Genomic DNA, 17,353 nt, shown 5'->3' on the forward strand with positions numbered 1-17,353 from the left:
ATTTTAAAAATGTAATACTAAACAACTTGTAATTCTAATATGAAATGATCATTCAAGCCCTCAAAGCTACTCTTACTCTCTATTGTAGAACAAGACCCTAAAAACACAAACAAGTTGATGAAAATATATCTTTTGATGAACGGAAGAGTTTTGCTCCTCGTTCATTCGTTGGTTTTCACATTCAAGAAATTATTTAAATAATGGAATAACAATTTGACTTTTTGCAAAGCCTTGCTCTAGTTGGAATCCAAGAAATAGGAAGAAAACTAGAGAATGTTGTAAAATTTTAAGATGTAATAAATGTAATATTCTTGTTCGTTTGATGATGAAGAAATTCAATGTTTTTTGGTTGGTTGGAATTGACATGACCTCAGTTCCTACTATTTGTCCATCAGACTTCTTAGAATCCAACGTGATTGTTTAAGAAAATTTGAAGGATGTTTATAAATCAAACGGCAAGATGAAGATTTTATATAATTTAATTCATTTTTCTTGTCTTTAAAATATGGATTATTCTACTGTTTGAAAGAGATGAAGAGTTTGATGTGAGATTTTATACAATTTAATTCATCTTTCTTATCTTTAAAATGTGGATTATTCTATTGCGTGAAAGAGATGAAGATTTTGATGTGTGGTTAATTAGTTGATGATTGTGGGGGTGTGTGAGATGTGAGGTGTGGGGTGTACAAGATGTGAGGTGTGATGGTAGTATTGGAAAATACACGGTGTGTGTTAAAAAAAAAAAAAAAACAAAAAGTAAATGTGGAATATTAATAAAACAAGCCAAATATTTATTTTTAATAAGAAAAAGGGAAGCTTGTAAAACTGGTTCAGCCAAACAGAACATCGAGGCTGGTCGAGCTGCAGAAAAAAACCGAACGTCCGTCTGAGAAGTTGGAGAGAGAGAAAGAGAGGGAAGGAGATGGGGATCAGATTCATACTTATGGTGAACAAGCAGGGGCAGACCCGACTTGCCCAATACTACGAATACCTCACTCTCGAAGAACGGCGAGCTCTTGAAGCTGAAATCGTCCGCAAATGCCTCGCCCGCAACGAGCAACAGGTCCTCTCTCTCTCTCTCTCTCTCTGCACTTTGCTTTCATCGATTTCTACGCCTGATCATCAAATCTAATTATCCGAACCAGAATCTCCGATTTTCTTTTGTTTAATACGAAATTAGCAATGCCCAATTGTTCAATTCTGAGTTTGCATGTTCAATTGGGTTGAATTCTGAGATCTTAGTTCCCAAGTATTTTGTTTAGATTTTGCTTGTGATCATAAAAAAGTGGAATTGGGATCCAGAAATTTATTGGGTTATTTCGGTTTTGTATCAGAATTAAGAAATTTTAAATTTTTACTGGATGCATTGCTTCCTGAAATTGAAGTCGCATACAAGTGAAATAGGATGTTCTTGTTTAGTCGCTTAGGTCGAATTCGAAACTCCCGAGTATAAAGTTTGATAATTTGAAGTTGGAATATAGGTTGTAAATATCAAGCACTTGCTACATTACCCTATGGTCCATGTTCTGCATTAGATTTTATGTTTAGGGGATTCGGTGGGCAGTCTCATTTGTCACGAACCCTTTTCGAAGTTCATATTTTCGGGTCCTGCTGAACTTTTCATCATGTGGAAGATTTCACTACCTGCCTTCCTCCCTTGAACAAGGTCTTTGTAAACGGGTTGTATTGGTTATTAGGATGCTTACACATATAGGTGAATGCGGAATGCTAATGCTAGTCATGTTTAGCACCAGTTATTTCTTTGCTTGCATATCTATGGAATTTGGCTGGGCTGTGTCCTAAGTTTCGTTGTTGAACAGCACAAGTATATGAAACTTGATGAATTTGTGAACTTAGTTTTTTGTTTGTTTGTTATTAGTAGATATTATACGACAGCCGTTATACATGTCTATGATGCTGATTTGTATTGTACATCGAACAGTGTTCGTTTGTTGAGCACCGGAACTACAAAATTGTGTACAGGCGCTATGCTTCGTTGTTTTTTCTGGTTGGAGTCGACAATGATGAAGTAAGTTACTAACAACACAACCCTGTTCTGTTGATGCCTCCAACCATGTCTTCTTAATCGCTGTTTCTCTCTTCTTGTCATTTCCATTGCAGAATGAGCTTGCAATTTTGGAATTCATACATCTGTTGGTTGAAACCATGGATCGCCATTTCGGCAATGTGGTAAGCTCCTCTTCCAAAACAGATTAACTAAGTATTCTTTTTCTTCCAACTTTCGAGTTAAACTTGCAGTTTCGTGTATTTACTTCCAACTATATTGTTTTATCGGTTCACCTTCGCAGTGTGAACTAGACATCATGTTCCATTTGGAGAAAGCGCATTTCATGCTAGAAGAAATGGTCATGAATGGATGCATTGTTGAGACGAGTAAGTCTAACATTCTGGCACCGATACAGCTGATGGACAAAATGACTTAGAAAGATGCCGTTGTAGATGCTAGTTCGCTATGCATTGTATCGAGTTACTTGAAGGGTTTGAATTTATTTGTGTTTGCCTGTTGTACAATAACTGCAAAGAGGATAAATACCATATTTTTTTCTTTGTTAATGAAAATCGTCGTTTATTTTGCTTGAATACACTAACTTTGTTGAAATTCATTCAAAAACACAAAGGCAAGTAGAACATTGTGGAAATTTATGTAACATTTGATCTTGTTGATGTCTGAGGAAGCACAACCTAAGCTACACATGATGTCTTTCTACGTACGAATAAATCTGCACAGCAAGACTAAATATCCCACAAGGCACTCTCCTTCCTAATCTACAGAAACTTGCAATCATACAGCTGCAGGCTTCCCGTCCTTTCTCGGGTCACTTACAGCGGTGAGCCTACCGTGAAATATTTGTTCGTTAGAATTCTTTCCGCCTTTCCGGCCTATGTTTGCAGGATTTTGAAGGGTTTGGACAATGAGCTGAGTGATGGCTCCCCCTGCCTGAGCCTGTAACTGATGACCCCGCTGTTGCAAGAACAGCTTTCTTTCGTCTGAAAGCTCGATGTGATCGCCATCTATGACTGTCATGTTCTCGTAGCAAACTATGTTCGGTATCAGCTGCACGGAATTAAAAGAATAAATTAAACAAACGTAAAGAGTTCATAATATCTATCATGGCTATGATCTGAATCAAGAAAACAAACCCTGTGGTAGATCCTTGGACTTTGAACTGCATCTAACGGGTCCATCCCTAACACGAAATGATTAACGAAAACCTGGGTTACTGCTGGAATTATGTTCATTCCGCCACTGCCGCCAAGAACCCCGGCCAACTGATTGTCCTGCAAATGCCGAAAAATTCCCTGTTATTGGCTACCATTATCTTAAGGACACAGAGTATGCAATGCAGTAGTTTCTGTACCTTTGTGATAATAAGCGGAGTCATGGAAGATAAAGGCCTCTTGTTTGGTTCGATAAAATTTGCCGGAGCAGGAGGGAGATGGTCGGGGGATATATCCGTTGGGGTTGAAAAGTCACCCATCTCGTTGTTGAGCAGAATTCCGGTAGAAGGAGAAAGCACTCCAGCTCCAAAAGGGTAATTTACGGTGCTAGTAACCGAAACTGCATTTCTGTCTGCATCTACTATGCAGAAATGACTTGTTCCATGATCTCTGAGCTGACTCCACCTGAATCATTGTGAGCTGAAAGAACTTTAGAGTAATGACTTAGAAGAAAAGCTCTAATTTGAACCAGAAAAGTCGAAACATCATGCCTGTGCAGATAGTACTCAGGAGGGAAAGTCGTGTTGTCAAATATCTTCTTCCGAATTTTCTTTGCGAATGATGGGGAAAGCATAGCAGAGGCGTATTTAGTTGTATCTACGAACGCAGGGTCGCCCAAGTTCATTCGGATTGCAAACATGTGTTTCAACGCTTCAATCAAGCGGTGTAGACCAAGATCTCCTTTTGCAGCATCTGAAGTTCCATAGCTGTTGAAAATGTTCAGAACCTGTGTTTCAAAATGCATTGTCATCGTCATCCCATTAGGATCGAAAACTCTTGCTTTCATAAGCTATCGAGTTTGATGAAGAACAAAATGGTAAAGAGAAATCACCCACCAAAGAGAGCCCCAATGTTCCACTCGAAGGAGGAGGCATTCCAAAAATTGTGTAGCCCATCACATTCGCAGCCACTGCATCCACAACATTCACCTTGTAATTCCTCAGATCCTCCATTGTCAAGATCCCACCAGCCTCTCTCACATCCTTGACTAATTTCTCGCCAAGAGTGCCGTTATAGAATGCTTGCGGCCCAAGTTCCGCCACCGCCTCTAAGCTCCGGCCAAGTTCCACATTGTAGCATGTATCGCCTTCCTTTAACATCTTCCCATTTGGTGCAAACACTTGCCTTAAGCCAGGATCACTTAAAATATCATCTCTTAATGCACTTAGATATCGTCCCAGATAAGGAGCAACAACATATCCATCTCTAGCTAGTTTTATTGCAGGTTGAAATAAAGTCCTCCAAGCGATACGCCCGTGTTGCAACCAAGCTTCATGGAGACCGGCTATCTCACCCGGAACTCCCATTGACAATGCACCTTCAACCTTGGCTTTCGGATTGCTCTCATACATGTTCTGTTTGTTCACAATAACAATTTACACACAAAATGCAGAACAAAATTACTGCGAATATTTACCTACGAGATTAGACTGGATCCATTGGCAGGGCATCCTGAGAAAACCTCGCTTCTACTCGGTTTTCTTGAACTTTGACCCCATCCTATGACATAGTTAATTGTTTTAAGGTGTAGAATCATCATTTCTCAGAAATTAGGTTTATAGTTTCGGATTGGTTGATCCCTTAGGTTAACAAAAACTTGAAGCTCTAAGGGGTCAACCATGTCAATAAATGGGATCAAAGTCGAAGAAAATTAGAAGTGAGGTTTTCTCAACGAGTCCGATCTTCCTGCACAAACAATCTCTCCAGTGAAAACTAGCATATCAACCGAAAAGATAGGATTTTAAGACCTGTGAAGCAGCTAATGGGGCAGTTTCCCTCATATCAAACGCTTGGGTTTGGGAGGTTGCTGAAGATCTCACAAGCATGAAAGCTCCACCTCCTATCCCACTTGCCATGGAATTAACAACACCAAGGCACAATGCAGTTGCCACTGCTGCATCAACAGCATGCCCTCCCTGCCTGAGCGTTGATGCTCCGATTTCGGAACACCTTGCATCATCTGCAGCAACAACTCCATTTTCTGACTCAACTACGTCAGATTCATTGCCTCCAAATTTCCCATCATTGTGTTTGTTTGATCCTTCAAGTAACCAGCCATTTGTGTCCCCTCCGAATATAAGGCCTACAACTAGAAAATTACACGAAAAATGGAAAAAAGGTCAATTATTAAAGCATTTATCTTTACAAAGTATGGTCAATAATTATGTTTCTACTTTGTACAAACAAGAATTCTATAAAAAAAGGGTAGATTCCCACTTCCCAAAAAATGTGATATTATATGTTAAATTTGGGGATGATGAACAAAAATTTCTCAAGTCGTTTTTTTACTAACAAATTATAATTTGACGTGCATGCGAAAACTTATTTATTTTGTAATTTTCTCGAGTTATATTTGCATATTCGTGTACTGTGATTTCGTTGTGAGGAAGAATTGTTCTTACCCTTACATGGCAAAATTTATGGAGAAAGTGAACGGAGGGTGGAAATTAATTTATGAGAACGAAATTTAAATTATGAAAATTTTTGGTCTCCTCCATAGCTGCAAACTTAAGCACCAACACACTTGGCATGTATAAAGTCAAACTTAGGGAAAACAAAATTGGTTCCTTAAATAAAAATGTTGCCAAACACAGAGATCGCGCACAGAGACACACACACACAGATATATATATTTATATTTATATATTTACATGTATGTATATATACACCAGAGAAGATCAAAACTAAAAAATGATCAGAGAGAGAGAGAACTGACAGATGATGATGGCTAGAAACGTAAACAGGAGGAGCCAGAGAGGACCGGTAGTCTTTTTGCTCTTATTGGCCAAACCATGACTGCCCAGGAGTGGAGCTTCCGAGCTCTGCTGCCCCATTATTCCTGTCTGGCCTCAGACTCACCGAGAGAGACAGAGGGAGAGAGAAGGTTAGGTGACAGAGAATGGCAGTAATGCTTGTCCTTCACGGGATATCTTTTTAGGCTATTTTTTTATGAATTAGTGAGGCGTGACAAATGCACACTTGTAACAAAAAATAATGTATTTGTCACGTTTATATGGAGACGATGATGGTTTGGTTTTCATTATTTTAATTGCAAAATGACTTTTACGGTTTTATCTCTTGTTTTTATATTAACTACAGTAAAGGAGAATGAAAGTATAAAATATGAAAGAAGAATTTTAATCTTTAGATTAAATAAAGTAACATAGAACGAAAGTAATGTAGAAAAAGAAAAATAGCGTGTGAAAATCTCATATTTATTAATCTAGTTAGGTTTATTATTGGCTTTTTCTTCTTAGAATTAATCAACCTCCGTTAACCATATACAGGGTTTAGATTCCCGCCGTCAGACCAAGAAACGAAATAGAAGGTTTAGAATTAGATTCCGTCTGTACTTGGTTAACTTCCACCAATTAACTGCTGCCACATCATATCAAAGAGTAGAAATCTTGTTCCTTGATACTGTGATAGTTGTGGTGTGCGTTCGGCACTAAATTATACAACGATTCGGCTTTAATAAGTGTTAAATTCTGACATTTAAAAATTTCAATCATAAATGAAAGAAAATATTATTAAACCGCAACTTGAAATAGTAAAAATGTAGAATTTTTTTTATTATGATTAGAACATAGATGATATACTGTGTATTTTTATGTAAGTGGTAAGAAATTTTATTTTTCAAATTATTAATTTTTTAACACACATATCCCACCATTTGTATAGTGATACGTGTCGTGGTGTACCATCTTGTGTTCCAATCACACTGAAAAATCTCTGGTAAAAATAGTCTTGAGTGCACCCAATTTAGGAATTAACGTGAATAAATTGACATCCTTTTACTTTAATACAATGGTCTCATATAAGTGAACTTTGACTAAAAGCTTCCAGTACCATTCACTTTAACGAAAAATCATATTTTTACATTAAAAAGTTAATCATGGTACTATTCACTTTACATTTATTTTGACCTTATCGTTAAAACTCAAAGTTTTTAAGCTTTTTTCATTAGTTTTCCTCTCATAAAAATGGTCTTAAGTTTAGACTAAAATCGACAGATTTCGTTTATATTTCTGACGTATCTGTTAAATATCTAATAAACTCGTATATTTCCATCATTTTTTATCGGAAACAACCGATATTGATATCGGTATTCAATATATCAATCAATATTTTCGTAAATTTACATATTAATATTTTTACAAATACCGATATTTTAAATACTGTCCAAACCCCACCCACCCACCAACTTCCTCCTAATAAGTTTGGACTTTGTGGAAGAATCTTGCTTTGGGCTTGCCTAAAAAACAAAGTATGAAGTGGGGCCAAGTCAAGTCCCTTCAAATTGGGAATAATGTTGCTTAGCATTTTTTTCAATTACAAATTCCCCTTTATAAGGTCAAAATTGTAAATTCGAATGTCCGTTCGTTCTCAAAATTTGACCTTGTTTTCTTTTGAAAGGTTCCGTTTCCTCTCACAAAACACCATTAGCATATACATCAAGCCATTTTAACACGATTGTTTCGTAATCAAACATGTCATGAATTCGGACTTTCGAGGATCGATAACGACGGTTTTTATCATAATGTCAGCCAAATATATGACCATGGAGAGAAAAAACCGATTTGGATGCACCGGCACGGCACAAGCAAATGGACGCAAGGCATGGAGTGTGTTGAAAAGTTAATGTGCTCGGGTTGACAACGGCTATGATGCTATCCATGATGTCTCGAAACATACGTACGAGAACTTTTCTTTTTTCTTTTCTTTTTCCATAAGACAGGCCACAATCTAAAAAATGACCTCGATCGAAAAAAAATAAAAATCTATACACGGTTCATATTTACCAAAAAATTTAAACCAAAAATTAAAAATAAATAAAACTTGAACTTTGTCAATGAACCTCTTTCATGACTGCCAGAAAACGTCGGGGTCGCTGCTGTACAATGAGTGATCCTGAATTTCCTGGTTCGCCACATGGCAATCGATGAGTCGCGACTGCACGAGTTTACAGAGTGCCAAGCCGCAGGGAAGCACCCACCATTCACTTTCATCCCTGAATTGATGCAAGAACTTTCATTAGTGAGGACTGAAGTTGCTGCAATCAGGGATATAAACAGTTTGCTGCCATGAAGGGTTGAAAAACTTACATGCTAAAATTCCAGGACTGAAAGTTGGAGTGCTTTTTCCTCGAGTGGGTCGCATAATGAATCAATCCACACGTAAACGCAACACCCTGCAACAACCGAAAAATGTCAGGAATCACGCCGGAAAAAGTGCATCGCCTGCTTGTACCCTATGTCATTGTTTTGAATACGAAAGCCACTGGATTCAAGGCAACTTACGACATTGATCAAGGATGTGATATTCCATAAAGCATATATGCGCGCAAGACCTGCTGCCCGTTTAGGTCCACGACTAAACAAAGCACTGATTCCAGCCGGGAAGGGGAACAGTAGACCGAGAGGAAGAATAAATAAGACTAGGAAAAAGTTCAACAGTGAAATAGAATATAGCTGCAGCAAACTGAGCAAGACCATGCTAAAATCTCCCAAGAGTAGAATGGAGATGAACAAACCGACAAGATCCTGTGAGAATGGAAGAAAGTAGGAGGGAAAAATTAGAAAAACGTCTAAGAACAACTGGAAATCAGAATGAGGAACGACAAAAGACCAAGTTGGTACAATATAAATATAGGCATGTTCAATACCTGATGGCCAACCGGTTTGCCATTATAAACTACGAAAGAATATGGATAACATATAGCTTTGTTCTCTTTAAACGTCCTTAAGTTCTTGCTGTGTAAAATGCCTCCAGAAAATCTTTTCTGTGACATCCAATGGTCGATGAGTCTCAAATGCTCAAATGAGTTTTCCCAATGATTTCTTGGCGTACTGCAAATAGGGTGGAAGAAACATGAGCCATATGATATGTAACTTGCTAGAAAGATAATCAGAAGCTGAATGTTACCGTGACAGATAATCCCGCGGAAACAATGCATCTTGACCCTCCAGTATTGGTGGCACACTTTCATTGTCGATTGCATACATCAATAGTCCAAACTGGCTATACCCAGAAGCTGTAGGCTGAAACCAGGTAAGATCAACATGTACGCCATATAGCCTGAGAGTAGGGTTAGCATGCGTTTCAAGCCAGCTGATAACATGACCAAAAGTTAACTTTAAGTGACCACACCGAACCAATCGCAGTTGAGCGTTTAGACCAGCTACAAGCCGATACCAGATGGTAGGTGGAATACTCTGAAAGCAGATCAAATATAACGATCACAACTTTGCTTTATAAAAATATCAATAGGAAACAACTTCACATCGAACACAACCCTAAAGGTATAGGTAGATGACCTGACTCATGAGGCTAGTGAGAATGTTATCACTGCAAAGATGGAAAGGTGCCATGTAACTTCCATCTCCTCCAAAAATTAATGACAATGGAAATCGCTGATGAAGACGGGGAGGAAGACCAGCTCTTTTCTCATCTCCACCAAGGTAAAAGTCCACGTATGCAAGCATTAAATCAGAAGTTGCAGCTACCTGCGGCACAAAACAGTAAACGATGCTAAAACTGTTAATGCATCTGTTAACAAAATGTCTCCAATTAGGTACACTTCAAAAGATGTTGGCAAGAGAATTTATGACTTCTTTAGATATACCTTGAGTCCTTCATACAGTGCACGTGAACGACAAGAACGCAAACAAGAATGATCATATTCTGATCGAACATATTCACGAAGTTGTTGTAACTTCTTTTTCCTTCGACTCTGTAACCATGACCAGGCAAGTGGATAGGCAAACACACAAAGAATGCTGTAGACTGATCCTTCCCACCACTGATAAGCAGCTAAACCATTTATCTCATCCACAAATCTATTGAATGCAGCCTCATACCTGACATGTCATGAAATACTTTAAAACACTTAAAGAAGTTTACGTAACTTGAATTAATATGAAACAATGAGTTAAATTATCAAGCTCAAAGCATAAATGTAGAATTACATGCATAACTAGGCACAGGTACGACTTGTGGCCATTATTTTTCAGTGTACATCCGACCACCAAAGTCATAATACACGAAAGCGAAAGAGAGCTTACACAATCTCTGTGACTTGTTCTGGAGGGGAATGAGGTAGATGCCAAGGTTCACTGAATGTATTTGGCCCCATGAAAAACATCCTATGCACATGACTCTGAGATTCCTCGTTTCTATTTGTTTCCAAAACCTACACGAAAACAGGATTGTCACATCTAACATGATATGTCACACATTACAGGGCACTGTAATTTGGTTTTCAAATGACCATTCTTCCAGTTATAAAAACTATGTAGCCAAAGTTAAGATTGGAGGTGAACCTCATTCAACGATTCCAGGAAAGGGAAGGAATGATCTAAACGAGAGCCCTGTCGAGCAGGTAGAGGAGTCGGTAATTCGTCTCCAGTAACATACTTCATCCGTGCAACACTAAGCACAAGAGCTAACAGGATGAGGACGCTTAACAGAATAAAACCAAACCACCATGGTCCGCCAAAAGTGTAAACCAACTCTTCAAATGCTGTATAACACTTAGGCATGTGATATCTATCAGAAATGCACTTATGCGGACATGGAGTTTCAGTGACACCACCTGACCAAATTTGAATGAAGTTACAGAGATGATTTACCCAAAGAAAACATAATCTAGGCAAATCATGTAACACCACTCTCAACAAAAAAGATCCAATCGATCACAAATTCCAGTTCTTCTTTAAATAAGCTCACAAGAAAACCATAGCAAAACTCTTGCCCAAAGTAGCCAGAGTAAAATTTAGGGATACCTCGAACCGTGACATATATGGCACGATGTGGAAGCTCCAAAGATGGGCAAGCATGACAAAGGGCTCTATCAGAGCCACTCACATTCTTAAAGCTGCCAACAGGGCATTCCTGCAGTACAATTTGGTCAAATAGTGAACCTAAAAATGATATTTTCCCCACAAAAATAAAAAAAAAACAACAAAAAACAAAAATATGAAAACCAAGAGAAACTAAGCAAACTCATTGAAAGCATGTTCATTACTATAATCACAGAGGCAAATATGTATACGAATATAATATGACCAAGATCTTGCTAACATAACTAGCCAACAAACTTTCCAATCAAACAATGTAAAACTGGCATCAACTAGAATTTTAAAAATAAGTCTACAACAACAAAACTTAACTTATACAACATGTTTCTTAATGCGATGCTTGATTTAAAAGCATGAGCAGAGCCATAGGATATCTTAAACTAAGTCAAAATGTCATCAAATACAAATAGTGAAGCTACCTCACAAAAGATACCATAAAGCCCTCTGGGACAGGCCTTTCCGGTAACAGTCCCATTTTGTCCAGCCCGACCATGACCTCTACCGAAGCCTCCCCTGCACCAAGGAGATGAAAAGAGGGTTAAAACTCGAGTGATATCTCAACACCAGAAACAACTTGTTATACAAAGAAACTATGTTATATTGAAAACAATGTTTATATTAAAGAAACTTACTAGAAGTGGCACACGTTCTAGTACACCTATCATTAAGTGCGCAAATAATAGTAGTACTCAAAGAATTTTACTTCAACAACGTACGATGCATATATCTCAAAATTGTGAAAAGCAGTATCTATTTCCGGATACTAACCCAGTAATGATGCTTCCATTCGCACTTGCTATGGGTAGATATGCATCCCCAACTGGTATATCTGACCAGTGAAAGTGAATCCTCCCACCACCTCCTCCACCACCACCACTAGGACTACCATGTCCACCAACAGTTGAGATTGTAGTAGAATTACCAAGTGCCAATGTTTGAACAAACAATAGAATAGTTCCACCAGAACCACCCCCAGGACCTATATTTGAAAAGACCCTATCATTTTTCTCCAGATATTTTTCTCCAAAGGATTCTCCGTCGGCTCTAAGTGAACCATCAAGAGACAAACTTGACAATGAGCGCTCCAATGAACCCATTACTGTTTAGGGATGGAAAAAACACATGTTACTGTTCAAAAAAGGATATATGACCCAGTAGCTATCGATCACAAAAAGAAAATCATCCATTGATCTGCTGATATCTTCTAAAACTTTCTCCACATATTTTATTATATTTGTTTTATATTTCTTACCAATGATACCACCACCTGCAGTTGCACCAGCTAGGCTATCATTTCCACTACCACTACCAAGTTCACACGGCAAATCAGCATCTCCATAGGAAACACCACCATCAATAAAATTTCCATCGTAATACCCATCCCCACCTTTGCCACCATGCCCACCACCGCCACCAAGCCCATTTGCGAAAAACTTTCCTCTACCAATCCCACCAGGGCAGCCTGTGTATAAAATAGAAACCCCTATGATCTTAGAAGGCATGGTTTAGGTAATAATTTATCACTTCAAATCCAAGAAAACATCCAGGTTACATGTTGAGTCAAAACTGTTAAAAAGAAACTAAGAGTCCAAATGCATACCTAGGCCAGATGCACTAATTACCCCAGAAGAGTGGACCTCTACAGCTCTAACCCAGTGAAAATGTATAACAGATCCAGTTATACTGCCTTGAATAATAACATCTTCAACTCGACAGATCTGAAGCAGGAAGCCAACCATTTATCAGCAACACAAGGTGGACTCTGTTCAGCCTTAAAAATTTAAATAAATTGCCAAAGATAAGTACTTAGTTCCCAATCTGGATCAATGGGAGACCTGAAGAGTGAAGGTCAATGTAGAGTTCATGTTACAATCTTCGGGTGGATGAAGTAATTCCATGGGGCAGTTTGGAAGTTCACAGTTGAGTTTGGGTTTCCTGCCAGTCCCAAAATGAGAATCACTTCCGAAGGAAAAAAAATGACATCATTGAGAACTATGAATTTAAAACTTACGTCAAATTACTACCACCACTTTCCAGAGGCCCTCGCAGTGAAGATCCAGGTCCAATCTTCAGTATTAAAAGAAGAAGATTCAGCATGTACATGCCACAAGATACAAATAGTGCACAATCATATGGTACACTTCAAAATTCACACATGAAACAAAATCAGACTGGATGGATGAGAATACGTTCTCATACATATTTCTAAGTGGATTTGCTGATACTGTGAAAAAGCAAATCAACAAATCAATGCAATTTTCCAAATTCAAGTAACAGAAAACTGTGCCAACATAATTGTCCCTCAGATGCCAACAATTCTAGGTATGTGATATTTTGGTGGATACTTAAAAACCTCTGCACCAAAAATTCATAAAACCTGGTTTTAATTAAATGATGAATACTTAAAAATACACACCAAATCAGTAACTTACATTGACACTGAAAAATAAAGACAGAATCAGGTGTTGTGCTTCAATCAGATCTCCTGGCCCAGACAAATTCAAGAAACCTTGTCCATGAACTCCCAAATTTGCATTAGAATGTATCACGGACGCCCCCTGACAATCATATACGGAAGCATGATTTGACAGTGTAAATCAAGGTTCTATCTGTTTCTTAGGTGTACAATCAAGCTTCTAGTTTCAACATACCCTGAGAACCACTACATTGCTTGCCTCAAGCAAGGATGTTGCCACAATTGCATCAGCAAGACCATCTATAAGCATTTTAGAATTCCACATCAAGTGCATTTTGACAGACATTCGAAGAGCCCCAAATATCTGAGTTTATCAGGAAAAGACAGCAGACATTCAAGTTTTAAAATATTTCAAGATATGAGATGTGCATGTATAATTATATCTATTTTTGCACTTTCCTATTTCCGCTTCGACACCCAATTTATTTATGCCCTGATTGTCAAACATTTATGAAAAGAAAGAAAGAAAGAAAAAGGATAAGTCTTACGATTACCTTGATAACAGAATCACTCATCAGAAGCTCTTCTGCCATTAACTCAAATTCTGATGAAGCAAAATGTGCAAGACCAAAACTCAAAACTGCACCACATGATAAACGAATTTGACCTCGAACCTGCACAATACATTACAATTTCAGCATAATATGACTTCAAATAGCATATTTGTATTTTTTAAAATTAATACTAAGACAAGAAAAGCCCTTCATCGCAGAGCAATAGAAGTTAGTTTAGTTCTTCAATGACCTGAACACGGCTCCAATACAAAGGAACCAAAGCCTTGGCATGATTTTGGATATCAACATTTGTCCAAAGTGGCTGTTTGGGAAACTCTAACAGAAGCGTGTCAGTCTGTGTGGACAAGTTATGATTATTGACTATAAGTCTCCGAGGAACAGCATCATAATATGTCCCTGCAGCACCTGCATTTTCAGGACAGCCTAAACTCCTTCCCCCTGCCAGAATAAGCAGAACATCAACATACCAGTGGTATAATGTACAAAAGCAAAGTAGGTCCAATGGTTATTGTGATAATAAGTTCTTCCTCTACATTTACTGAAGAGTAAATCAAGTTCTTTGCTTTGATATACAAATTATATTACAAAATGATAACTTTTTACTTACCATGAGCAACGATATCTGTATTATCACGCCTGCTGAAAACTTTGATGGAAACTCTTCCACCTCCTCCTCCTGCAAATCCATTACCCCCCACTGCACTTATCCTGCCACTTCCAGTCCTGCTCTTCAAGAAAAATAATTGTAGTTAAGCAATGAAAGAGGCACGTAACAACCAATCAAACAAAACAAACTATTAGCATCCATGATTGAGCATATTAATAGACATAATCATTATTGAGTCATTGTTTCAAGTTAAACACACAAGAAGTAAAGTACATACATTCGACGAGCTTTGACAAATATGCTACCCCCTGACCCTCCACCACCCTTAATCCCACCATCACCGCCATCAGCCAAAACACTCCCACTAAGTTCAATTGAACTTCTTGCCTCCAACCAAATCCTCCCACCTCCTTCCCCACCATACTTCTCATCCTTACTAGTTGTTCCACCCTTACTCCCATAACTCACCGGCTCATTTAACGATGACCAAGCATACGTATCTCCGCCCCAAACATCGTCGGGGAGCTTCGTATTATCAATCACACAACTAGCACCTCTCCCACCATGCCCTCCACCAGAACCCTGAAGACCGTCGGGGGTGCCACTAGTCTGCTCAGGAGGTGCACCCGCCAATGCCGTAACATTTACCACTGAACCAGTTAAAAAGCTCGCATTCGAAGCATTAACCGTAACTAACCCGGCAATAAGCATTGAATTTCTACCTAAACTGAATTCCCCACTAATGTTAACCACAATTTCGCAACCTAAAAATGGGCAGCTCAAATTAACACCGGAAAGTATAAATAAGCTCCCATTTCCTTCTATATACACATTATCTTCAAGAATCAAGCTTGAATTCAGCTCACAAATGGTGTCCAGAGACCCAATTCCATTGAGACCCCCCTGGCACGAGAGCGGGGGAGGGTGGGGCGGCGGCGGAACCGGCGGAGGAGAAGGAGGCGAGTAGTCCCCGTGAATTTCGAACGCGAGAATTGAAAATTCATCGTCGGAATCAGCGCAGAGGCTAGGGTTTATGGCGAAGCTGATGAAGAGGTTGAGGATGAAAAGGTGGAGAAGAAACGGGGCGCTTTGAGCCATCTTGAAGAGGCCAAACTTATCACAGAGATGAAAACCCTAGCTGGGGATTCGGGGTTTGTGAGAATTGGACTTAGTGGTGAGATTTTTGGATCAAAGACCAGAGATTGAACGAGAAATTGTGGGATAAATTAGGTAAATACGTGAAGGCTTGGACCTTTTGAGAATTTTGGATTGGGGTCGAAAATGGTAAGAAATCTGAGAAAATATATGGCTTCTGTGGTGCTTTGGCTTTGACAGGGAAGAAGACGAAGAGCTGATGCCCGGTGGAAGGAGAACAGACAGAACAGAACAGAACAGAACGGAACGGAACGGGACAAAACATAACGGAACAGAACAAAACAGACGAACGTCTGCACGGCACGTGCAACCTTCTTTGTTTAATTTAAGGTTTTTTTTTTTTTCAGTTTCTGATAAGAATACACTCAAAATCTATAATGACCGGTGTATCATACGTATTCTTTTTATAAATAGCTAGTTTTTTTTAATTTAATTTAGCAAATATTTGTGTATTATTTAATTTTTATATGCTAATGGAATTAATTCGTTTTGTGTCACATGGTGGAGAGATTTTTCAATTTGTTCGAACTACGGTGATGTTATTACATGAGTCTGATAGACTAAAAGGTCGTACCCAGTGCACAAGGCTCCCGCTTTACGCAGGGTCTGGAGAGGTGAATGTCGGCTAACCTTACATAAGTGGAGAAATTTTTTTTAAGTGTCATTTCACTTATATATGCTCGTGTTCTGGGCACATTGAAAATCATTTTTACTTCATAAAGTTATTAGATTTTATTTAATACGTCAAATGCACTGATATAATAAGGTCACACTTCTTTTGTTTCATGCAATATATTTTATGTCATCATAAGCTATTATCTTATAACGATATTATATTTTGCAATATATTCAAATGACAACTAAGTCATTCTTCGTGTTAGGTTCATCAAAAAAAACTTTTAACTGTTTCTTGGTTGAGATGGAAAATTTTTAAATCATGAATGGTAAGAATAGTTACTTTTATCTTTTAATTTTTTTAGGTTCAGCATTCTAACGAGAAGGGAATCAAATTCGAGACATCTTCCGACATTATAGGGATATGATTGTATTATAATACTAGTGGATCGGTCACCTTGAATATGGGGTTTGAATAATAAGAACGCACGACTTTGGCTCTTTGATCTTTTTCTTCATTACTTAACTAATCACAGCTTGATTAACAAAATTCCAAACAGTGATTTGTCCCGGTGGGGACTAATTCTCATGAAATCTGTTGGGGTGGAGAAATATCATGCAACAGCAGTAAATGCGCCTTTTTTTTATCACTTATCAACTTAGTACAGTGATGAGTGATAAAGAAATAGAATACACTCGGAGGTGTCATGCAGTTGAAGAAATGAGACATGAGCGCTGACCATTTTTCTGTAATGTGCTAGGGATGGATGTAAATTAACTTAGGTCATAGACAGTAGCGGATTCAGAAATTTTTCGAGCAAACGTATATAGGTTGAGAAAGAAGAATAATTGGAAGCATTTGGAATAATTACTGAAATGAAAGATA

The 17,353-nt window shown here is 38.3% G+C and overlaps 3 protein-coding genes across 3 annotated transcripts; 1 reads left to right on the forward strand and 2 right to left on the reverse strand.

The window, feature by feature from the left end:
* Nucleotides 1-788: 788 nt before the first annotated feature.
* On the forward strand, nt 789-2,601 carry LOC103453102 (AP-4 complex subunit sigma). Its single transcript, XM_008392646.4, has 4 exons — nt 789-1,063; nt 1,943-2,029; nt 2,122-2,190; nt 2,310-2,601. The coding sequence occupies exons 1-4, from the start codon at nt 923-925 to the stop codon at nt 2,442-2,444; spliced, it is 432 nt and encodes a 143-aa protein (XP_008390868.1). The 5' UTR covers nt 789-922; the 3' UTR covers nt 2,445-2,601.
* A 50-nt stretch (nt 2,602-2,651) lies between these two features.
* On the reverse strand, nt 2,652-6,226 carry LOC103449889 (glutathione hydrolase 3). The gene is made up of 7 exons (XM_008389215.4): nt 5,957-6,226; nt 4,989-5,329; nt 4,077-4,595; nt 3,732-3,967; nt 3,381-3,645; nt 3,163-3,300; nt 2,652-3,076 (listed from the first exon to the last, which is right to left on the reverse strand). Exons 1-7 carry the CDS (start codon nt 6,072-6,074, stop codon nt 2,804-2,806), a joined length of 1,890 nt encoding a protein of 629 aa, XP_008387437.2. The 5' UTR covers nt 6,075-6,226; the 3' UTR covers nt 2,652-2,803.
* A 1,710-nt stretch (nt 6,227-7,936) lies between these two features.
* LOC103449880 (uncharacterized) lies at nt 7,937-16,080 on the reverse strand. Its single transcript, XM_017323267.3, has 22 exons — nt 14,975-16,080; nt 14,698-14,813; nt 14,320-14,528; nt 14,070-14,189; nt 13,751-13,879; nt 13,532-13,657; nt 13,111-13,166; nt 12,935-13,034; nt 12,700-12,817; nt 12,352-12,561; nt 11,868-12,198; nt 11,519-11,612; nt 11,025-11,133; nt 10,563-10,834; nt 10,305-10,432; nt 9,866-10,100; nt 9,558-9,746; nt 9,166-9,455; nt 8,906-9,089; nt 8,541-8,783; nt 8,346-8,431; nt 7,937-8,251 (listed from the first exon to the last, which is right to left on the reverse strand). Exons 1-22 carry the CDS (start codon nt 15,793-15,795, stop codon nt 8,104-8,106), a joined length of 4,314 nt encoding a protein of 1,437 aa, XP_017178756.2. The 5' UTR covers nt 15,796-16,080; the 3' UTR covers nt 7,937-8,103.
* Between the last annotated feature and the right edge of the window lie 1,273 nt (nt 16,081-17,353).

The sequence above is a fragment of the Malus domestica genome, chromosome 02 (assembly GCF_042453785.1).
Source record: "Malus domestica chromosome 02, GDT2T_hap1".
Classification (NCBI taxonomy): Eukaryota; Viridiplantae; Streptophyta; class Magnoliopsida; order Rosales; family Rosaceae; genus Malus; species Malus domestica.

Coding starts and splice junctions, on each gene's coding strand:
- LOC103453102 (XM_008392646.4), top strand. CDS start 923: ATGGGGATCAGATTCATACTTATGGTGAACAAGCAGGGGCAGACCCGA. Junction 2,030..2,121: donor TTGGAGTCGACAATGATGAA/GTAAGTTACTAA, acceptor TTTCCATTGCAG/AATGAGCTTGCAATTTTGGA. Junction 2,191..2,309: donor ATCGCCATTTCGGCAATGTG/GTAAGCTCCTCT, acceptor TCACCTTCGCAG/TGTGAACTAGACATCATGTT.
- LOC103449889 (XM_008389215.4), bottom strand. CDS start 6,074: ATGGGGCAGCAGAGCTCGGAAGCTCCACTCCTGGGCAGTCATGGTTTG. Junction 4,596..4,988: donor CCCCATTAGCTGCTTCACAG/GTCTTAAAATCC, acceptor GTGAACAAACAG/AACATGTATGAGAGCAATCC. Junction 3,646..3,731: donor CCTGAGTACTATCTGCACAG/GCATGATGTTTC, acceptor ACAATGATTCAG/GTGGAGTCAGCTCAGAGATC.
- LOC103449880 (XM_017323267.3), bottom strand. CDS start 15,795: ATGGCTCAAAGCGCCCCGTTTCTTCTCCACCTTTTCATCCTCAACCTC. Junction 14,190..14,319: donor TGTATTGGAGCCGTGTTCAG/GTCATTGAAGAA, acceptor TGTATTGTGCAG/GTTCGAGGTCAAATTCGTTT. Junction 8,432..8,540: donor TCACATCCTTGATCAATGTC/GTAAGTTGCCTT, acceptor CGGTTGTTGCAG/GGTGTTGCGTTTACGTGTGG.